The following is a 24,416-nucleotide window of genomic DNA, read 5'->3' as shown; positions in this document are numbered from 1 at the left end:
CTGTGGCCAGGCTGCCCCACCCCCCACTAGGTGTTTAGCACTGGATTAGTTCACTGGCCTATCTAGTTGCCAACTGCTGCAGCATGGAAAGCAACAAGACTTCCTTCATCTCACTTAACAGTTCCGGAATTAGTGTACTTTTGTAGAAGTAAATAACAATCTTCATCGTGATTTTCCAGAGGAACAGTGGAGACAGTGTAGGATTTGTGGAAGCAGAGATGGGAGGGAGGGCATTGCGGGGGAGAGAAAAAAAGAGAGAGAAGAGAAAGCTGGAGTGACAAATCTAACTAGGCAGGCTAACTCATCCATCCCAAGCTAACTCACCCATCCCAAGCAAACTCACCCATCCCAACCATTTACAACCCATCTTTGCAGCCATCTTTCCATACCCATTTCCAGTATTTGGTCAGAATCCCACTAGCTCAAAACAAATTATCAACCTGGGTGCTTTGGCTAGGACTCTGATGAGTGCTCCACATCTAGAAACTGTTCACCACTGTCCCCTTGACTCTGATCTTTGGAACAAAGATCAAAATTTTCTCTTTTCCTTCTAAACCATTGCAGGAAAAGATACAACATGGATTTGCTTTGCCTACTGTCCCCCTCCCCACCTCAGCCGCTTAGGACAAGCCTGGCCTTGAGTCTTGAGGCAATTTCAGTACATGCAAGAGAGAGAGAGATTTGCCTCAGACCCTGAAAACAATTCACACCATCTCCAAGGTTGATGTAAGAATGCTGGCAAAGCACGGTATGTGAAAAAAGGCCTGTGCAATTTGGAACTGATGTGCTGTTTAGTAAAGCAGAACTCCACTCCGACAGGGATTTCAATTACCACCAGAGACAGCTGAAGTAGATGGGTTTATAGAGAAGCACATCCATTTGTTTGTACAACAGAATAAGGGAATCAGCTAAAAGGCAAGGCACTTATCTTTAGACAGGTCTATGGTGTTCTAAAGTCAAAAGAAACTCTATATCAATCTTTCAAATTAAAGGAGGAACATCTGGGTCATCATCAAAGCTCATGTTATTCGCATCTACAGTTTTCTGCCGCTGAAGCCTTACAGGTCCTTGTCCAATCCGATCCTTTTCCTGGACAATGTTTGCTACATCAGGGAATGAATACTTGCTAGGGTCCACTTCCAGCTTCTCTGTACACTCATTTCTGTAATAATAATAATATTAATAGTTATATGCATAATTTTATCTTAACATAAAATGGACTAGAAGACATTTCGCTTGGAAAATACTTCTAAGATTTATCTACGTAAGCAGGATTTGGACAATTTTATCCAAGACAGACAGATACTCATCCTGTAGCTTCCTCAAATCTCCAGAGACAACAATTTCACAATCAAGAATATTAAATCAAGAATGGTTCTAAAACCAGGACAAGTCAAACTGTGTGTTTTCATAGGTTTACTCACATACGATTTAATACATAGAAGGCCTACAAACACTGGTTTTTATATTTTTAAAACTCATTTTAATCCAGATACTTACTTTGCACCAAGAATATGCATCAAGGTATAATTTGCCAGCTTCTGAAAAAGCACCTATTTTAAATGCATTATTTTCATTGCAGATGTATCTCACTTGCTTCAATCCAGCAATTTATCCTTCTCAACATCCCAATTACACAAAAAATGCTGGAAAGCAGTGGTAAAAACTAAACCTTTTGTTGACAACAAACAAAACATTAGTTGCTATTTAAATTGAATGGTATGTTTATATCAGTTCGTGCTTATTTCAGTTGGCTGCTTTTCTATGTCCTTTTGTTAAGTAATGAGATTCAAAACTGTACAGTAAAAAACAGTAGTACCTAAACTCGTCTCCTGCAAAGAGTTCCACCTTCACCCCTGAACAAAATTAAAACAGCATTCAACAGATTAGCGTTCACTATTGTCATTTGTCAGGGCCAATGCAGAAAGGAAATCATGTACATGGAGTGCTTGGTGCATAGAATATGAACTCAAAGTTGCTGTGAAATAGACTAGACATATATGGAAGCATGTCCCAGTCCACTCCAGTACAGTTCCATTCCTTGGGTTGTCATCTTGCTGTGTAACTGGGAAGAATGGAACTGGCCCAGTTAACTGGCCCTTCTGCCACCTGGCCAGTCAGGACACGGTTGCTGTTATAACCACACACTACTTACTGCCGGAAGAACAACACTAAAAAAGGGGTGATCAGAAATGGTGCTCACACGAACTACATCACACATTTCAGGATGGTCTCCTTGCATAAGGTAAAAGGTAAAGGAACCCTGGACGGTCACGTCCAGTCAAAGGTGACTATGGGGTTGTAGCCACTCATCTCGCTTTCAGGCTGAGGGAGCCAGCGTTTGTCCACAGACAGCTTTCTGGGTCATGTGGCCAGCAGGACTAAACTGCTTCTGGAGAACAGGACACTGTGACGAGTACCAGAGCGCACGGAAACTCCATTTACCTTCCCACCGCAGCAGTACCTATTCCTCTACAGTGGTACCTCAGGTTACAGACGCTTCAGGTTATAGACGCTTCAGGTTACAGACTCTGCTAACCCAGAAATAGTACCTCGGGTTAAGAACTTTGCTTCAGGATGAGAATAGAAATCGTGTGGCGGCAGTGTGGTGGCAGCGGGAGGCCCCATTAGCTAAAGTGGTACCTCAGGTTAAGAACAGTTTCAGGTTAAGAACGGACCTCCAGACCGAATTAAGTTCTTAACCCCAGGTACCACTGTACTTGCACTGGCATGCTTTCAAACTGCTAGGTTGGCAGGAGATGGGGCAGAGTAACGGGAGCTCACCCCGTCGCGAGGATTCGAACCGCCAACCTTCTGATCGGCAAGCCAAAGAGGCTCAGTGGTTTAGACCACAGTACCATATGCAGGATCCCAAGCCAGGTTAGGGGAGCTGTCCAGCAGTGTCAGCAACAGCAACCAATGAGAAAAGACAAAACAGCAATGCAAAGCAGTCAAGAAAATCCATAAATGCACAAATTCAAAGGCCACCAAGACATGTAAATAGTTACATATTGACTAGGTCAACTAAAAAATTAGTTATATAGATGCCAGGAACATGCAAACAGAACTTAATTTTACACTTTTCAAAAAGCAACTATGCATTCTTTTTCCTTGGATGACACTGATACTTCAATTTTATCTAGCAGTGCCGACTGTTTATCTGTGGCATCTCTCCAGCCAAAGAGCCCACAGTGAAATGCAACAACAAATGAAGTCTTCCACTGGATGCAGTATGTATTTATTCTCAGAGTCACTGCTCAGCGGAGCTTCACAACTGCTTGTTCTCTCTATCTAGAAAGAACAAACAATCATGAAGTTCCACTGAAGGATTGTGAAAGGTCATTCACTGGCCAAAATGCTGAAAGGAGAAAGCTAGGTGCTTTTCACACATTGTTATGATTTAAACTACTTTAAAAAGTATTTGCATTTCAAGGGAAACTCCCACTGATTCTCCTAGGCATGCAAATAGGAGATGCGAAGAAGTTATTTTTGTTGGTACCCCACAGCAAGGACAGAAAAAGCTAAATTCCCCTCAGTACTCCCTACCCTCTTGCCCAGTCTGGAGGCTACTCAGCAGCTACTTGCAGAATGCATAACAAAAAACAAAACAGAAACTTGCAAGTTAATTGCATTCATGTAATTAACATCACGTTTAGTTTCACCCTTAGTGAGAAAGGCTCAATCATCCCCCTCTTTTGCTGAACACACTTCAGCCGTACAGATCTTTCATGCTGTTCAAGTTTAATAAAGTGGATTTAATATTACGGTAGGCACACTACAAATGGACATTTCTGAGAGGTAATTAACTGCTGTCTTCCCAGCTTATTTGCAAGAATGTGTTATGATTCTGATTCAGATTATTAGTCGCTTTGAGGCAGGCGCTAAAGACACTTACTCTACAACCACACCTCTGCATCTATCATGTAATTTAATATTCTAGACTAACCATCCAACCCCAGAATTCTTCAAGCAAAGCCAAAACGATAGAGAGAAGCAAATTGCTTTTAACCAACTCTTGATTCCAATTTTTGGAACCAGAAATTGAAAGAGTTGTTTAGCAAAGTCTGGAAAGCAATTGTGTGGGGGTAGGAAGAGAACCACAATGGCTGTTTGGTAATTCCTGACAAATTTATGCCATGTCTGGGCATAAGTTCCCCAAACTATCTGAAATCATTATCCAGTCCTATGTGGGTATCACAGTTTAACTAGAGTCCAAGACAAGGATGTCCTTAGCATCTTATCACAATTACTTGGATCAGTGTTTTTCTTAACCTGAGGACAACACAGACAATGTGCTTGGTGAAGCATTGGCAACTGCATGCGCCCCAGGCAATTTTACTAGGAGAGATTGGCTGCATTTGTAGGAATCGTCAAAAATGCTTCTACAGTGGTACCTCGGGTTACAGACGCTTCAGGTTACAGCCTCCGCTAACCCAGAAATAGTATCTCAGGTTAAGAACTTTGCTTCGGGATAAGAACAGAAATTGCACGGTGGCGGCACAGCGGAAGCAGGAGCTAAAGTGGTACCTCAGGTTAAGAACAGTTTAAGGTCAAGGACAGACCTCCAGAACGAATTAAGTTCTTAACCCAAGGTACCACTGTACTCATAAGAAGATGCTAACATTAAGGGATCGACAACTGTTAAGCATTCCATGTAGGGCTATGTAGTCTGTTCAGAAGCTGCAGTTAGTGCTGCCTATGTCTGCCAAATCTGACCCCATCTGCATGCTGTCTTTGAGCTTGGACAAAGCCTGGCACCTCCCTTGTGAAGTCACAGGATTAAAAGGTGGGACTGGGATAGGAATGCCTAATATTAACACAAATATGAAAGAAAAGTATTTATGAGTAAAAGGTAAAGGTAAAAAGGGTAAAGGACCCCTGGATGGTTAAGTCCAGTCAAAGGCAATTATGGGGTTGGGGGACTCATCTCACTTTCAGGCTAAGGGAGCCGGCATTTGTTCACAGACAGCTTTCCGGGTCATGTGACCAGCATGACTAATCGGCTTCTGGCACAACAGGACACCGTGACAGAAGCCAGAGCACATGGAAACACTGTTTACCTTTCTGCCGCAGTAGTACCTATTCATCTACTTGCACTGGTGTGCTTTCAAACTGCTAGGTTGGCAGGAGCTGGGACAGAGCAACAGGAGCTCACCCCATAGTGTGGATTCGAACCACCAATCTTCCAATCAGCAAGCCAAAGAGGCTCAGTGGTTTAGACCATAGCGCCACCTGCTCCCTTTCATGAGTAAAGGCAGCCCAGCCATATATGAGCCATATCTACAAGCGCCTTGCATGTTCATCTTTCTCACTGCCATTCCAATACAGATTATTTGAAATTACATACATACATATATACATATAGATAAGACCAAATAGACAAGGGGTTTGCCGCCTCCAATAGTTTACCTCCTACTTTTTCTTTTGTAAATGTGAACATGTTCTAAGTTATGAAAAACAGAGGTGAGAGAGGATTCCAAGGGCAAGAGAATTTATTATCTGTAACAGCAGCAGCAAAATAAAAGACACCATCCCAACGCTCTTCTTGCCTCACGATGGAGCTTCTGTCCATCATCTAGAAATGGTGCCAGAAGACCACAGTGAAAAGGGCCACAATGCTTTATAGCCACTTGAAACATCGCTCAGGGAAACTGAATTGGGTTCTACTTTGTTCCACAATATACGTACTTATCTCTGTTATTACATTAAATACACACAATTCTGGAGACGCAGAAAGCACACAAAGTCAAAAGCAGCAATGTTCATTGCCGGTCGTAATTCAGACCTCCAGGCTCAGGTAATTTCCTTCGAAAAGATTACTGGAAGCTTTACGATGCTCAGAAGTTCAAGCCCTTTTAAAACATGGGAAGATGATGCTGGGTACTACAAAGTCTCGTGGAAGGAACTGCAATCGTCCCCCATCCCATCCCCCACTGCCCAAGGAAATTCTGGACGTACCAAAGTACTGCAATATAATTGTCTGGAATGGGCCTGCTGTGGCATGTCTACTAAGCCAGTGTGGTGTAGTGGTTAAGAGCGGTAGACTCGTAATCTGGTGAACCGGGTTCGTGTCTCTGCTTCTCCCCATGCAGCTGCTGGGTGACTTTGGGCTAGTCACACTTCTTTGAATTCTCTCAGCCCCACTCACCTCACAGAGTGTTTGTTGTGGGGGAGGAAGGGAAAGGAGAATGTGAGCCGCTTTGAGACTCCTTCGGGTAGTGATAAAGCGGGATATCAATTCCAAACTCCTCCTCTTCTTCCTCTTCTTCTTCTAATGGATATGCTTTCACAGGCTTTCTGGACTGAATAAAGTCTGAGCCTCAACACTGAACCCCTAAAGGGAATACACACACACACACACACACACACACACACACACTTTCCCTGATGGTTTGTTTCTCCTTCTGAAATCTTTTGGGTGTCCCAGTCAACCTCCTCTTGAAAGACTTCCAAGCTCAGCACTTCGGCTTGGTGTCTGCCATTGATTCCCCACTGCAGCCTTGACGGCCCACACACCAGACACAAAAAGGTGTCAGCTGCCCCCCCCCAAAAAAAATGGTCAGGCTAACTGATTTTGTGATTACAAAATCAGGCCACATCACCTGCCACTGAATTGCAACGACACCTGGGTTTACTAGCCACCTCTCAAACCAGCCTGAATTTTTTGCCTCGTTGCAGACATGAGCAGCCTGCTGGAACATCTAGTCTTTAAACATCAGCACTTCTGAGGTGTTATATATCAAGCACCTGGAAGCTCAGAGCCAAGCTTTTTCTCTTAGCATGCCAGGTATTGGGAAGGGGGCAGCATTCAAAGACCATCACACATCTTTCCAAAGAACAGTGGTATCCCCCAGCTGGGAACAGCCTGATTTTCCTCTCCTACTTGAAGAAGACCGGAACTCTCGATTGGCTTCTGTTCTCATGCCTTCAACAACGTTGAAATATATTTCCTTTACCTGCAAACCTCCTGAGGAGAAAAGAGAGTCTTTTCTTGAAAAAGAAGTTCTTCCCTAGCCTCAAGAAATTCAAACATCTTCTTGCAAGTTCTGTCCTTTCCCCACAGAACCTTGTGGGATACTTAGTGAAAATCCATTGACGAATACGGTGGTACCTCTGGTTAAGAACTTAATTCGTTCTGGAGGTCCGTTCTTAACCTGAAACTGTTCTTAATCTGAGGTACCACTTTAGCTAATGGGGCCTCCCGCTGCGCGATTTCTGTTCTCATCCTGAAGCCAAGTTCTTAACCCAAGGTACTATTTTTGGGTTAGCAGAGTCTGTAACCTGAAGCGTCTGTAACCTGAAGCGTCTGTAACCCCAGGTACCACTGTAATGATGTTCTGAGCAGGGCATCTCCACTCTCTCCGTATTAAAAAGAAAGTGAGGTCCATGATTGTTTCTTCATTATCATGTGAAAATGAAGGTGCTAGGTTCTGTCGTCCTGGCCTGCCTAGAAGATCATGAAAATTTAGATAGATCACCAAAATAATGTTCTTGACCACTCTTTAATATTGTGATAGAATATTAATTGAAAAGGGCATTTACCATGTAATACTAAAACTGGCCTTGGAGGAAACAGAAAGCAGTCTATCTGCTGCATTGTGGCAGGGAAGAAACGAGGGTGCTTTGCAATTCTCTGTCCTGCTTCCTGTTTTGTCTTTCCTTAGTGGGGAGGAGATAAAACAGTTGTGAGCTACACCAGCTCCAGGGCTGGAGTAATTCAATCTCCAGTTTGGGGGCATGTTGGGGGACTGAAAAGTCACTGGATCCTTCAGATCTAAGCCTTCACCATGTCCTCCCCTGGCATGCCCCTAATGTGTTCCTAGTGGACCCAGTTTTCTGCTCTATGGAGTACAAACTGCTAGGACAGTGGAGAGGCAGAAGCTAACATCAGATCTTCCTCTCTGAGGTTGGAACTCATTTTCTCCATTCTCAGAGAGGGAGGTCTAATTCCTTGGAGAAGGAGGGTCCTAAGTTTGCAGTGACAATGTATGGTTTTTTCTCTATGCAAGTCCTTCTCCCTTGGGTCTCATCCCCCTTAATTTGTTTATCTGCCTGTAAGCAGATGATAATTATGGTTGTGATATCATGGGGAAGAGAGAATCTGTTTCCTCGATATGCAGATAATTTATATTTCAAAATATATTTCAGCTATGTGAAGCTGCTACCTTCTACTGTGAGACCATCGGCACAACTTTTCCAGCATTCAGTATTATAGAGCCTCTGAAGACCTGAGACACAGATAATTTAACTGGAGATGCTGGGAACTGAACCCAGAATTCAGCTATGGCTAACCTCCAACGGATAATTTGAATTGTTCCCCAAATGCAACAGGTTGCCATTGCAGTCCCTGGAGAATTTGTCGGAGCTGAAGTCTATGAAATGCTGGATTTTGTATAAGCCACAGCCTCTCATTAAATCTACACTATTATTTAAATGATATCATTTATGAAATGTTAGTGCTTTGCGGTTCTTGCCATTTATGTAGCGATCTTAATACCTCTAAGTGCTTTACAGTCATTCTCATTCGTCTTTACACCCAGTGAGGTTATTGCTATTAACTGAGAGTAATCATGAGACCATAAAAAGATTACAAGCCGACAGCACGAGCAGACATGCCAGTTCAGGCCCAGAATTTGTGCTCTCTTTCTCTCCCCCCCCCCCCATTTGATTTTATAGGAATCTTGCCTGACTTGGTATATCTATCTGTACATATAAGCACAGTAGTTTGACTGGCAGTGTTTACTAGCAGATGAAGACAGGACTAGGCTCCCATCTAGGTCTTTGAAAAGGTCTTAGTATAGTTGTTACACAAGCAAAATAGATATTTAAGACAGAGACATATGATATGAGTTTCCAAGAGCCTGTCTGACTCTTGTAATCAAGCAGCAGTCTGAAGAACATCCATTGAAGAACATCCATTGAACTGGAAGTGCAAGGACACCTATGACTTTCAAAATCAGGACCTGATCGGGAAGAACATGCCTTTACAAGTATTATTTAGAGGAAGACATCAATCATGGGAAACAAGGTCTTAGTCACAATTCATGTTGTCTAGGTCACCTTGTTCCCTAAGCTCAGTACATGTCATAAATATGATTAATTAAAGTTTTTAAAAATCTGCCCGTGTTCCTACTGGAGGCTCTCAGGCTACTGGAGGGTGAGATTCACGCCAACTCTTTGACATGTTTAGGAACTGTCCTTGCTAAAATGGAGCAACGATAAAAGGGATTATTTATTTATTTATTTATTTAGATATCTACTGCACTTTCATAAAAATATAACAAAGTGATGTACAACATAAAAATATAATGTGAACATCAATGAAAACATCAATAAATACTAGTTGTTTGGTTGTTGTTTTTTAAAAATAACATTCCAAAGGCCTGTCTGAACAAGACTGCTTTTAAAAGACTTTATAAAAAAAAAGGCAGGGATGAATTCTACTGGGACTTCTACTGGCAAGGAGTTCCACAGGGCAGAGCTAATCACACAATTGAATCGGTCCTTGGAAAAGGCCAAAATGAATCGCAGGGGTATCTTCTCCATCAGAAGATGGAGCATGAGACTCTTAGTCTCTGAGTCATGGATTCAAGCCGCACATTGGGCAAGATATTCTTGCATTGCAGGGGGTGGACTAGAAGTTCCTAGTGGCCCCTTGCAACTTTACATTTCTCTGATTCCATCCGTTCCAGCATCCACCTCTGGATTTGAGGAAACTTCTATGCGATCTGTTAAGTAGCCAAGCTCCCACTGCCAGATCTTCCAATCCATGTTAAGCTGTCCATGCAGCATCAGGCTGAACATTTGCTCCTATAAATTTTATTCTTCAAAGCCCTTGTAACTAACTCCAAGAGGAGAGGCTTGACTTTGCAAAGAAGCAATTGGGTCAGCACCACCCTGAAGGTAAGGCTCTTAAGACTGACTCCCACAGGAATCACCCAGTCTGCTTTACAAGAATCCTCTGTGTGTTTGTGTGTGTGTGTGTGTGTGTGTGTGTGTGAGAGAGAGAGAGAGAGAGAGAGAGAGAGAGATATGAAGCTCCTGGTGCAGTCCCCACAACAATATTCCCCACCAGCTCATCAATTGTGCTTTGCTTTTTTGGATGAGAAACCTGAAGAACTAAAGTGGCTAGCAGAGGGGTGTTTTTTTACAAGAAATGCTAAGCTAAACAGTTATCAAATCACTTCCCCACAAGGCATTTGCCTAAGCAGTGGTTCTCAACCTGGGTTCCAAGGATCCTGGACTTCCTCATTTATTTATTTCAGTTCCTTGGTGAGAAGATCCATAATGATGGTCAATCTCCTTCAGAGACAGATAATCAAAAGCTACTGATTTTTCTCTGCAAGGTGCAGGTTCGACGAGGGAGACATTATTGGCTGTGCAGTCAGGTCATGTGAGGCAATGGGAGTTTGGCCAGTACCCTACAGAAACTGAGTGTGCCCTACAAAACTTTCAGCAACACGTAAGAGAGTCCAGTATCAAACACAGAAATGATGGTGGTGACAATCTACAATTCTCTGATTCTGGTAGATTTTGTTTTTAAAGTTTTTTTATCCCATCCTTCACCAAAAAGATGGTCCACTACGCACTGTCCCTCCAGCCCCAGTGTTAACGCTCATCTTTCTCCAGCTAGTGATACAGAAAGTAAACTGCTAGCACATTTGCAAAGCTAAGCAGGGTCAGGCATAGTTTCAAATTGGATGTGTGTTAAGATTCCCAAGGGTTGGAATAGATGACTCCCTGATCCCTTCCAACTCTACAATCCTATGATTCTCTGACACATGATCTAGTGCAGAGATTTCCTAGTCCACTAGCAAAATGTTACCTCTGTTCAGAACACAAAAGACAAATATCATCCTTTCCTCCTTGCCAATAAGAGCCTATGCTGCCTTGTGTTATTGATCAATAACTTCAAAAATTTCAGCCGTTAATAGCCCTAAACTAAATGAGATGGAATTCAAATAGATCATAGAATCATAGAGTTGGAATAGACAACAAAGGCCATCGAGTCCAACCCCCTGCCAAGCAGGAAACACCATCAGAGCACTCCTGACATATGGTTGTCAAGCCTCTGCTTAAAGACCTCCAAAGAAGGAGACTCCACCACACTCCTTGGCAGCAAATTCCACTGTCGAACAGCTCTTACTGTCGGGAAGTTCTTGTGTCTTCCTAAGTTGTTCAGGCACCCAGGAAATATCGCTTAGCAGAGTGAAGAACCTGAAAAGTCCTTTCTTGATCAAGAATTTGAGCTTCAATTCATAACGCTGTAGAAGAGGCCAAGTGACAGTCAATGGAATAAATCTGACTTGCGGCTGTAAGAACTTTCTCGGGTTGGCCACCAAAGCAGACGTTTATAAAGGCATTGGACAAGGCACCATATAAAGCTTTATTTCATACAAATCAATATTTATTTTTGTTATTCCATACAACTGTGCATTCCATGAGAAGAAATATCCTTGCAACTGAAAAACCCATTTGCAGCATGTATAAAAACTGAGGTATAAATCATAACTATTACCTTCTTAGATTTTTTTGAAGCTTAGTGGTGTCAGAGGGTTTCTTAGAAGTGGATACGTCTTGCTTAGCCACAATTATTTCTTTAGCCTGAAAAGAAAAGTATATTGGTTTCATCACTGCATTTTTCTGTAGGATAGAAAATGTTATAAACACAAATACTTTAGGTAAAATGTGTTTATTTAACATTTCAGTCAACCGTATCTGAACATCAAGGTTAAGGAGTACAAATTATCACAGTTCAGCTCCAGGCACTGAAAATAAATAAAATCTTCTGAATAAAGGGTGTGTGTGCACACACACAAACACACATACACACACACACTTATATTTGCTGCCTAAAGCAGACAATGATTCAGAAAGAATGAGGTCCAAACCTTCTGTATTCTTCACAAATCAAGGAGCACAATGCAGCCAAAGTTAAGCACATCTAAAACCCAATGATTTTAATGGCAGAATTATGCCTATGCTTCACTCTCTCTCTTACTTAAATTAGTGAGACATAGAGGTGCTCCACTTTGGCTAGATTGTGTATTTGATAAAGAATAAGCTATTTATGTTCTGAGTCTAATGCAAAAACTGTTCTGGACTTCCAAGTTGAGTAACATTTTATGCAAATCCTGAAGACATCTGGACAAAATGTTCCCAGAATTATAGAGCACCAGCATGTCAATGATCATTCAATTTGATGGTGGAAACTGTATATTTTTGTTATAAATTATAGGTTTGGGTTTTCAGAGTTCAACTGCCATTAATTTTTAGATATTTATTAATGGCATCTGAAGCCCAATAAATTTGCCTATTAGTTTGCCTAGTATTGCAGAACTGTGAGAAAGCATACTCTGGTCCCATCCATCAGAGGTCAAAGATCTACTGGGAGATCACATCTTCTACCTCCAAGGAAGAACAGCATGGCTAGAGGAAGTCTAGCCCAACCTTCAGCCAGCAGGGAAGCAAACATAGGAAGCTTGCTTCCCCCTCTCTGCTAGAAGGAACACTGGGCTCCAAGTTGTCCTAGGGATGCTAAGCAGAACAGACCTACATTCTGGCCAGCCACTCCCATCAGCCAGAGGACCACAAACCACTGGGAAGTCAAAATCCATGCCTCTCAGGAAGAATATCATGGCAAGGTCAAGACCAACCTAGTCCTCTTCATCAGACAGAGAAGGAGAAGCTGCTGAGAGCTGATTCCCCCCATCCCAGCCAGGAGTAACTCTGTACTACAACTGGTTTCCCAGTGGGAACTGCACACTCTGGCCCCATCCATCAGCCGGAAAACTAAGGGCTGCTGGGTTATCTGTGTATGTGCTGGTTCTTGTTTTATTTAAATCACTGCAATCCATTGCAAGCCTCCTTAAGAATTTGATCAAAAGATGGGTACGGCAACACTTCTTACCAATGCATCTGCTGAACTTTGCTTTTTTGGATGATAAACCTGGACAGCTGTGAAAGCTGATGTTGCTAGGAGACATTTATCTTCATTTTTTATGTTTTCCTTTGTCATCAACTGGGCATCTGGTGTCAGAAACAAAGAAGGCTGCAACTCTGCAGTGCTGCTCATGCATTTCCCTCATAGTGATTCTGTACAGATTCACTACAGATTCATCAGCTCCTTTGTTTGGGGTAATTCTTACAAATCTTCTTTGGTGATCACTCGTCGCTGAGTAAGAATGTCTTCCATCAACACAGTCTTGATAGGGAGTCTGTGGAGGCCAATTCTGGATCCACAAGTCCTTCCACAGTGGGGACATAGGTTTCCAGGTGGGAGTTGATTATGGTGAGGATTTGCCAAACGTGTCTTCCTCTTAGCATGTTACTCCCTTGCGTCCTTAGCTTGAGCATCTTCATAGTCCATGACACCTTTGGTAAAAGCTGTTTTCCAATTGGAGCACTCGCAGACCAGTGTTTCCCAATTGTTGGTGTTTATACTACATTTTTTTTAGATTTGCCTTGAGAGAGGCTTTAAACCTCTTTTGTTGACCACCAGCATTACGCTTTCCATTTTTAAGTTCAGAATAGAGTAGTTGCTTTGGAAGACGATCATCAGGAATCCGCACAACGTGACCAGTACAATGAAGTTGATGTTGAAGAATCATTGCTTCAACACTGGTGATCTTTGCTTCTTCCAGCACACTGGCACTAGTTCACCTGTTTTTCCAACATTTTTTTCAGAGACACCACTGATGGAATCTTTAGAGGAGTTGGAGATGGCATTTATAAGTGGTCCATGTTTCACAAGCATACAGTAAGGTTGGTAGTACAACAACTTTGTAAATAAGCATTTTGGCTTCCTTGTGAGTGTCCCGATCCTCCAACACTTTGCACTTCAATAGGGAGAAAGCTGCACTCGCTGATTTCAGGTGATGCTGGATTTTGATATCAATGTCGGCCCTTGTGGAAAAACAGCTGCCCAGGTAGGAGATGTCATCGACATTTTCCAATGTTACACCATTAAGTTGGACTTGTGGCGCTGCAGGGGCATTGTTTTGTGCTTGTTGGTGCAGTACTTTGGTTTTTTGGATATTGAGCAATAGGCCAAGCTTTTCGTAAGCTTCTGCAAAGCTATTTAGAATGGTTTGGAGCTCATCCTCTGAGTGTGTGCACACTATGTTGTCATCAGCATGTTGAAGCTCTATGACGGAAGTTATGGTAACCTCAGTCTTTGCTTTCAGCCTACTCAAGTTAAAGAGCTTTCCATCTGTTCAATATATAATTTCTTCTTCGGGGGGGACTTTCCCTTTGACAATGTGTAGGATCACGGCAACTAAACTAATAGAGTTGGGGCAATAACACAACCCTGTTTAACACCTGATTCAACTGTGAATGGCTCACTTTTAAGAGCCACTGTAATCTGCAATTGTTGCTGTCATATTATCATGGAGGAGCTGAAGGATGGTCACAAATTTATCTGGGCAGCTGATTAGAGATGAGATTAGAGATAAGCATGCAGTATCTCCAAATCTGAGAGAGTTGTGTATAGCTATTAACAAAATGAAAAACAACAACGCTAGCAGACCTGATGCTGCTGAAATCTTGATTTCTTATTCTTCTGGTAAGTTTTGCCATTTCTGCATAATCCATAAGTTTTTGTATCCATTCATCTCTTGTCAGGACTTCTTCTTTCCATTTTTGGGCAAATAACATTCTTGCAGCTGTAGTTGCGTACATAAATAAATTCCTATACTGTTTGAGTAGTTCTACATCTATAATTCCCAAGAGAAAAGCTTCTGTGTTGTTGTTTTTAAACAAATGTTATCTTAAATATCTTTTTCAATTCATTATACATCATTTCCCAGGAAGCTTTAACCTTACTACAAGACTGCCACATATCTTCTTTTTCTTTGCATTTCCAACACTTACTCGATTTTGATTTATAAATTTTTGCCAATCTACTAGGTGTTAGATACCATCTATATAACATTTTCATGATTTTCTCTTAAATTTTATATCCATATTCCACAATCGTTCCCATGCTTCCATGTCTATATTATAACAAATATCTATTGCCCAACGTATTACTGAAGATTTTACTTGCTCATCCTTTGTCTCCCATTCCAATAATATCTTATACATTTTAGACAGCACTTTAACATTACATTCCAACAGGTCTCTCTTCAATTGTGATATTTGTTCACCAAACCCTTGTTTCCTATCTGTCTTAAATATTTTGTTCAAGCGATGATATTGCATCCATGTTGTTAACATTTCTGATAATTCCTTAAATTCTTTTAATTTAAACTCTCCTCCGTCTTCTCTTAATAAATTTCTATAAGTTGCCCAACCTTCCATCATATTCTTTTTCTTTACCACTATGTCTTCCAATGGTGAAAGCCAAAGTGGTGTTTCTTTCTCCAATAAATTTTTATATTCATCCCATACTCTATACATTTTTTCTTAATTATGTGGTTTGTGAATCCTTTATGTACTTTCACCTTTCCATACCACAACGGACCAATGCATTTTTCAATCTCAACTCAGCACACTTATATAATACTTTGAAAAGTGGGTTGAAGTGGACCAGCAGAGTACATACATAACTCAGGAAGCCAACTTGCATTGACTTTGTGAAGCATAAAATGTCTATGGAAACCCACCCTATGCAAAAACTTGAAAGTCTCCCTTTTGGTTAGCTTTGTGATGAAAAATGTCCTGTTCTATTTGTCTAAAACCTTTTGCTGCCCTTATTACTTGCTTTGGAAGAAGGAAGTACATTAATTTTCAGACTTAATAAAAGTGTGTCCGGGAACATGAAATGCTTTCATTTACTTGACGCAGAAATTTATTCTCTTCAGGATCTTTGCTACCACAAGGTCACTAGAAAGGCAATATTTTATTATTTTTTTAAAGGACTGCAAGTTCTGAAAAGCTGGAGTTTTGCAAAATTAACAAGCTATCCAATGTAGGCCTTGCACTGAGATGTAAGAACTTTCAAACAGGATGCTTATGAATCAATACAATTGAGGAATTACTATTCTTGTGCTGCATGTGCACTTTGGATGACCATAGATCCAGAGTCCTCAGATATGTGTAGTGAATACATATGAGACCCTACACTTTTGCAAAGGCTTGCCAAGAAGACCAGCTTTGAACGTAGCGAAGGTTCCTTTCCAGACACTGGGTTTGACACATATTTGTATGGCGCAATTGAGAGTTCAGTACACGTTACATACTTGTAAGACACGCATCAACTCTGTAAGGTAGATTGGCATTATTCTTTGCAAATGACACAAGCAACAAAATGTTGCAGTACATCATTCCTCCTAAAAGGAGTGCTCCAGTTCACGGTTCTAGCCGGCCGTTCCCTCCAGATAAATTATTCCATAGTCTCTCCTCCTCTCCACCCATTCTAACGTTTTCCAACTGTCAATCTACATTCCTGGCTATTTAGCATACTCAGTCCTCTTTTGGCTGTATTTTGGGACTTTTAGGCTTGTTTTTTGTGAGGGGTTGCTTGGAATTTGTTTGTACTTCTACAAACCTTGAAAGCATGCTGATACTTCACTCCTGCTTCTTAATGGCCCTATTCTGGTAACAATCCTGGCAACATTCACCGACTGAGTTCCATATTGGAAAAAAAAGTAGTATTTTACTGGGGGGAGGGGTGGATATCTAAGACCCTAGCAGAACTTGTTAAGTTTGCAGCAGTTGACATTTGGACCAAGGCTGTCTTTACAGTTACAGACTTTCAGCCCTATGCCACACCAGCTCTCTGTATTGCACAGCAAGGCAGCGGTACATCACTGCACTGCAAATGTCGAGATTCACCTGTCACTCCTCAGGCCTCCAAAGTATCAAGGTATTCTTCTGGATGAGCCTGTTCATTTGCAGAGATCACTATGAATCTCTGCTGTGGATGCCCTTTCTCGGGCAGTGAAGTCAGCGGCAGTTGCGGAAAAGGCCTTTTCTGTGAAGGCTCCCTCAATGTAGACTTTTCTTCCCAGACACCTTTGCCAATTGTCCTGTCCTGTGGGCTGCAGTCCTATGCATGGTTACTTGGGGGTAAATCTCTCAGTGAAGTTTACTTACGAACACACTTGCACTGGCATGTGGCTGCTATCCATAGTATCTCTACACTTAGGCAAGAAGAACCAGCTGCACAAATATAAGATGGGGGACACCTGGATTGCCAGCAGCACATATGAAAAGGATCTAGGGGACTTAGTAGACCACAAGCTGAACATGAGGCAACAGTGTGATGCAGCAGCAAGAAAAGCTAATGCTATTCTAGACTGCATCAACAGTAATAGTCTCGCTCTACTCAGCCTTGGTCAGACTGCACCTGGAGTACTGTGTCCAGTTCTGGGTGCCACAATTTAAGAAGGATATTGAGAAGCTGGAACATGTGCAGAGAGGACAACCAAGATGATCAAGGGTCTGGAAACCAAGCCTTATGAAGAGCACTTGAAGGAGCTGGATATGTTTAGCCCAGAAAAGAGGAGACTGAGAGGAGACATGATAGGCATTTTCAAATATCTGAAGGCCTGCCACATGGAAAAAGGAATAAACTTGCTTTCTCCTGCTTCACAGGACAGGACCTGAACCAATGGCTTCAAGTTACAAGAAAGTAGATTCTGACTAAATATCAGGAAGATCTGCCCAATAGTAAGAGTTGTTCAATAGTGGAACAAACTCCCACAAGAGGTTTTTAAGCAGAGGTTGGATGGTCATCTGCTATGTATGATCTAGTTGAGATCCCTTCCAACTCTACAATTCTATGATTTAGAAGTGTGATAAATATTCATTTTAAGTGTATTCTGAATGTTTTGGAGAAGTGGATTTTGGTCAGATGAATAACATTTCAGGCACAATTCCAGCTACTGATGAGGCTGCAAACCTGTCATTACAGATGCACCATTGGAATTAATGAGAGGCCCAGCAAGACAAGACAGATGGTATGAACTTGAAGGAGACTGGCTACATACATCTCAGCAGAGGAGTCATATTTTAAAAAAAGATTTAAGAACAAATGTAAAAAAAAAAGTAAAGAAGGAACACACTATCTTACTAATGCCTTCCGTTAATAACTTAGGGATGTGGGAGAAAAGGCCAGCATTTTGATGCATTAGCTTTGCAAGTATTCATGGCTCAAGGGGAAGAAAACATGTCCCGAAGGCAGCTCGGGAGCAATTTTCAACATCAGAACAGTTAAAACGCTACACAGCCATCTCTGTCTTTGCCTCTGTGTTTATTCCAGACCAGGAATACAAACTGCAGCTGTGCAACCTGCTACTGGAGCAAAATTTTGCTTTCCATAACTTTAGCTTTTATTTAATTTTCATTACAGCCAGTTCTAAAATACCCACACGAGAAAATAAAATAAGAAATCATTTGTTGCTGAAGCAGGGGTGGCCAACGTGGTACCTTCCAAATGAGGTTGGACTCAAATCCCATCAGTCCCAGCTGTTATAGCCAATGTCCAGAGGTGATGGGAGTTGTAGTCCAACACTACCAGTAGGACAGCCACATTGGTGACCACTGATTTCAGGCATCTATTGAACACTTTGCATGTCTGAACTCATGTATAGAAAAGCTGCAAAAAATAAAATAAAATCAGCAATGAAGATACTGGAGAACTGAGGCAATAAAAACAAGAGCAAAAATCAGAACAAGCATTAAGCAGCCATTAAAACCCACAAACCAGAAAAAACTGTAAAAGAGTAACACAATTAAAAGACTTATTAAATAAAAAGCTTTTAACCCAACACCTAAATGTCACCAATGAAGGTGCCTCCTGTTATCTGCCGTGGGGAGAGTGTCCCAAAGACGAGGCACAACCACTTAATTGCATGTTACAAGTATGATACGCAATAAAATAATTAAATAAAATGGCAGACCAAAGTTCCACTCTGCGGTCCGCATCCATCTGGAAAATGACGCTCCTGGGGAGCTCTCTGCTCAGCGGCTGAGAACATGCTTTGCTTGGATGCAGAACATCCCATGTTCAATCCCTGTCATTTCCAGGAAAAAGGATGCTGGGTAGTAGACAAAACTAGGCCAGTACAAATAGTCTGAACTTGCTATAAGGCAGCGTCCTACATTCTTAGTCTACTAAAAGGTATCACTGCTTCCGCCAAAGCTTCTTTAAGAGAGCAAGATCTCAAGTCCCTAAAGCAGAGCTTTCCAAACTTTTCATGTTGGTGACACAATTTTTAGACATGCACCATTTCACAACATGGTAATACAGTTTCACTAGCAAACTGGAGGTTAAACTAACCCCTTTCCAGCCCCAGGAGAAGCGGTTCGCGGTCATGTGACACACCTATACACTGCAGCCGACACACTAATGTGTCGCAACGCACAGTTTGGGAAGCTCTGCCCTAAAGACTATGTTGTGAAAAGGCCTTGAAATGCCTGCAGACAGGCAAGGCATCGAATCAGCATCGTGACAGCATGGGCTTAGCTCTGAAGGTTCTACTGAAGAGGCAGTCCACTCAGAACTGAGGCTCAAGTTTGCCATGTTTCCTCTTTTTGGAGGCTAGGTTGTTTATCCAGTCTTTACGTTTGATGTTGTTCCACTTTGGCAGTAACACTGTGCTCTGGGGGACATTTTGCTCTGAGTTTTGCAATGCCTCAAGGGCAGAATATACGGGGAGAGGAAGAAGAATGTGCAGGCAAGCAGATCCAAGGCAAAACTGAATTCTGAGCATCGCAGGAACATCTTGCCCTACCTTTGGTAGGCTGATAACCAAATGTCCAGTTGTTTGAGATCTTTTAGCAGCGCTGTTATCTGGCTTCACTTCTGCAGGAAGCACAAGTTGAAACACCTGAAAAACCCAAAACACACAGACAAGTAACTACGCCATTTGTGATATAGATACTACAAAAATCATAAGTTTACCAGACTTAGTTTTGTGGGTTTACAGGGATGTGAAGTATGAATCAGGAAGAATAAAGCATTTGTGACCCAGATAGAAAAACGTGCAGTTATATGAATAACATGTCTTTGATCCGAGAGGATTTTTTTGACTTAAATCTCTCTTGTGGTATATATTAATACCAATCCTAACGGGTGATTTGCATCTTAAACAGTCCTCATTTACGTTGCAAGTAATGACGAGTGTGTGTGTGCCTTCAAACATACACGTATGCCTTCAGTGTTGTCAGTGAAATGTATGACATTTTAAAGAAGGTTATAGCATGGTACTTAGGTTATATTGGCAACTAAATGAGAATAATTATGCTAGTCTATTTTAGACTGAAAGTAATTTTTAACCTGCATTTAGTAGTGTGATTATGAATACAGCTTCTAATGTTTAGCTTAGCAGCACTGGCATTTTTAAAGTCAAAAAATGAAGAAAATGCAAGATCTACAGGGATTTTTAAAAATGCTCCATCTCTCTATTCATGATATATTACAGCTCTTAGGGTGATAACTCAACTTCAAGTTATCCCAAATAAAAGCTTTAGCAAGAACAAAAATGGCATGGAAGGGGAACTTGACTCCCCATCTTAGGGCCTTTCTACATCATCAGTTAAATATATCTTCCAATTTTGCTTTTGCATAATACTCCCAAAATGGCTAATTTCAAACGTTAAGCTATCCCACCTGAATGTAACTGATGCAGTGTGGTGAAGCTGCTTTCCAAAAGTTAGCTAAGAAGTATACTCCAGCCAAGAAAGTGAGTGCAAATGCAACTTTGCATGGCAAATAACAAACGGACTAAGCCTTTTCTTGCCACAGTGTCTTGGTGCCTGTCACCTTATTTCATTTTCACTGACACCATGAGATGCAAAAACTATCAGGGTTCATTAGACTTGGGTCTCAGAGTGGAAACCTACAAGGAACTGAAGGGAGAAGAAAGGCTTTCTTTGAGTCCCCCAGATTGAAGTGATAAAACTGGAAGGGTGAGGCAATAGTAGGTTTCCTCCTTCACTCCTTCTAGAACTCTTCCCACCAGGCCAATAACATCCATAGAACAAGTACAGGATTGACATGTTGAAGGAGCTAGTATTAGGAAGTGGAAAGGAGTCAAAATTAAACTTCTGAAAAACATAAAATAAAAGCAGTAACAACAAAGCATACTAACCTTTCCCTTGATCATTACTCGGACGTAAGTAGGCTGTACATCAATATCAAGTAGGGAGGTGTCTAGATGTCTTTGAAATGGGGAGGGAAGGGAGTCCATTTAGTTTAGTAGTTCCTTAATTTATGAGCCTTCCTTAGGAGGATTAAACTCCTCTCTGTTCCCTCCTACAGTGGCTCATGTTACACCAAGAGTCACATGGTTGAATTCAACACTTTTACTCAGACCAGACCCAAAGGGGAAGGGGAGAGAGAGAACAGTGATATCACTCGAGTGACTGAAACAAGATTCAAACCCAAGAAGCAAATCACCCGTAGAAGAATACAGGCACACCCAACAGTCAACATAGACTGGGTCTCAATTTGCATGAAACCACAGGTGAGAATGTTTACCGTTGTAGTGAGATAACAAACCTGTCTGTATTAAGGGTCAATGAAATTGCATCAAACCTGCAAATGAAATCCAGTTCAGTACCTTTGCACTAAGGGCCAAAGTAGATGAGATGCCGTCAGATCGCCCATCTCTTTATTTCGTTTTTTTAAAGCAGCCTTGGGGGAGCATGACTCGGGTTGAGGCTTGTGTGAGTGTGCTAATGGTCTGCCCTGAAGCATTTTCCTTGATGTCAAAACTCTCCCTTCTCCCACAACACTGGTATTTGGCCCAGTTACGGAAAACAAACAGGCAAACATGTGCAATATAATATTTGCTGCTTCACATAGCCAATCTAAAACCATCCACTGTGCATATGAAAGTATGAATGGAAAGCCAACAGTTGAGTAACTAATAACATTCAGCAGTGTCCAAAAGCAGGCACAGCAGCAGTGCAAATATAGTGATTTTTTTCTGACCTGTATACAGCAAGATCCAGGATGAATTGGTTGTTTGCTTCATCATCTTTTAAAGAGAAAGGAAGCCTAGCAATAATAGCAAAAAGATTTGCACATTACTAGAACTGAAAGAAACAATGTGCAGACTTCAACTGCTAGTTGCTTTAGATTTAACATTAACAAAGACATACTTCTTTCTTTTAACATATCTGCAGAATCCTACAGAATATCACACAAACTGTGCTCTGGTTTATTGCTTATGAGTGACACGAGGTCAGTTTAATTCAAAGCTATATATCAGTGCTGGAAGAGAGACACCTGCTGGCCAAAAACTAACAAGAAGGGGTGATGGTCGAACATTATTCTTCTATCAGGAATAGAATTTGTTTTGCAAAGTGCTTTCCAGGTCCCATTATTTCAACAAGCTTTACTGAGCTATGCATTATTCTACAAACTGAAATCCTTGAGCAAACCATTGAGAAAATCAGTATATAAGATGATACAAGTATTTGGGATAGGAACATACGAATCTGCCCATTTTGGTCTACTCTGACTGATAATTTTTTTAAAAAAAACTGTTCTTGCCTCTTGATAGCCTTAGGGAAGCCATTATTTTCTTAGTCTCAACCCCTGATCTGCAATGTAAGCTAATATAATGGGCAGTATCTGACAAAAGTCAAGGACTTTTGGCTGTGCAATGGAGCTTCCCTTCCTTCTCCTCAAGCAATCCCCACATGCCCCCTAAATCTGTTCTGGAAAGGTTCCCCTAATGCTCCAGAGCACATTTAGGAAGGGCACACAGGGAGAGAAGAGGGAGGGGAAGTTGCATGGCACAAAGAGAAATCTCTGCACAAATGGAGCTACACTGTTGGATATTGCCCACCATTTGTAAAACCTTTGGAATGCTCCAAAGTGCTATTTAAAGGCTAAGAGTTATAATAACCTTGGTATAATTCGATCTCACCAATCCAACATTTTTCATATGCATTCAAACTGGGATGGGGAACCATCTTATTGGACTCCAACTCAAATCAGCCTCAGCCTCCATGTCCACTGGCCAGGAACAATTGTAGACCAGCAAATAGAAGGGCCAAAGAGAGCATTAAAATGCATTAAATCATCTCTGCATTAAAATGACATTGTGAAACTGAGTTGCACTGGGTGGGGGGGATATTACTGCTTCTCACAAACCTGCTTAACAGTTTATAAAAATCTGGCCCTCAATATGAATCCATTGAAAGAAGGCGATAGTACATATCATTCAGTAACTATTGACAACACGAGTCTCTGGGGCTCTAGAGCTTTCTTCAATATGTCTGTAGCTCCCAGAACCATAATTCCGATCTGTCAACACAACATTTTAAGATATTACACACTTGACGTCTTCACACAAGCAAGCTACTCCTATTTTTGTACAGCTGTCAACACATTTTTACAGCAAAGCAGAGACATCGATAAAACGGTGCGTTTCTTGTGAGACACTGTAGGTAAACATCAATATTTCCTTCCTGCCACTATTCTTCTTTCTTCTCATGGCACTCAGGTACGCAGAAGATTTATTCATTCTCTTTGTAACTTACTTGATCTGAATAAAGAAAAGCAGCAAAGGCCAGATCGTCTTTAATGTGGAAATCCTACCTAAGGCATTGGAGGAACCTAAGTGTGGGGTCTTGATGTCTATTCAAAAATTCTCCATACCTTGAAACAAGTGTATACAGCATATGGATTTGGGGAAATATGGAAAATTCATATGTGCATATACATTTATATCATGAGACAGATTCTGGTAAATTCTCAAAACTGTGTATAACTTAACCAATTCCATCACTAAAAGGCCACACAACCCAAGTGATCATTTCTCCTTACATACTTAGGTTCATTTATATTCAGAACTCTTCCTTCTGGAGTGATTAAAGTCCTCGGTGGTTTCTCTTTCTTGGTTTGCTCTCTAACAAAGAAAAATGAGGAAAGGATTTTCAGTATTTTATTGTTTTTTTCTCTCTTTCTCATCCTTTCTGCGAGGTAACCAAGACAGAAATGGGAAGACAAGAGAAAGATTTTTGGGCTTTTAAATAAAACACAAAAACATTTGCTTAATGCAAGGAGGACACCTGGCATGTTACTCTACTTTAGAAATGCAAATAAAGTTAAAACCGCAGTCAGTTATGTTGTCATCCCCCAATTGGCTCAGTTCTTGGATAATAAATGCCAGTCCAAACAGAAGGATCTTATGCTGTTTCCAAATAACTGCTCTGTCAATGCTAGTCTTAAGCACCTAATTTTAATGAAACTTACTCCCAAAGGAGTATACTTATAACCAAGGTGCCTGTACCCCTGCTATTTGAACATGGTGCATGGATAATATTGTAAAGAAGGAGTGCTGATTTCACTGCATGCATTGGAACCTTAAAAAGAGGAGCTCTCCATGGTACTTTGAAAGCAAGTCATGTATGGTTATCGCAACGGATTCTAATGTAGAGATGGTAGCTGTTTCTTCATGAGCACTGGAGCCAGCAAACATTCCGCAAACAGAACTGCAAGCGTCTAATCC

General features: G+C 41.3%; 1 protein-coding gene across 5 annotated transcripts in view; it reads right to left on the bottom strand.

Moving 5' to 3' along the window:
* Positions 1–845: 845 nt before the first annotated feature.
* The window catches only part of DNAAF11 (dynein axonemal assembly factor 11), a 35,581-nt gene continuing 12,010 nt past the window's right edge, over positions 846–24,416 (bottom strand). For 2 of the 5 annotated variants that reach the window (XM_083516821.1, XM_083516822.1), the window contains exons 7-12: positions 23,736–23,813; positions 21,887–21,952; positions 21,042–21,111; positions 19,683–19,778; positions 11,519–11,604; positions 846–1,162 (exon numbers count right to left, since the gene is read on the bottom strand). In XM_083516821.1, coding sequence (XP_083372947.1) covers positions 982–1,162; positions 11,519–11,604; positions 19,683–19,778; positions 21,042–21,111; positions 21,887–21,952; positions 23,736–23,813 — 577 coding nt within the window. In that variant the 3' untranslated portion in view covers positions 846–981. Of the gene's footprint in view, positions 1,163–5,717; positions 5,806–6,997; positions 7,448–11,518; positions 11,605–19,682; positions 19,779–21,041; positions 21,112–21,886; positions 21,953–23,735; positions 23,814–24,416 lie in introns of those variants that run through there. The other 3 variants (XM_083516823.1, XM_083516825.1, XM_083516824.1) reach the window with 3 other exon arrangements.

Source organism: Podarcis liolepis (genome assembly GCF_965112155.1).
Source record: "Podarcis liolepis genome assembly, chromosome: 8".
NCBI classification, from domain to species: Eukaryota; Metazoa; Chordata; class Lepidosauria; order Squamata; family Lacertidae; genus Podarcis; species Podarcis liolepis.
Note: the sequence above shows the minus strand (reverse complement) of the source record. Positions and strands in the feature narration are given on the sequence as shown.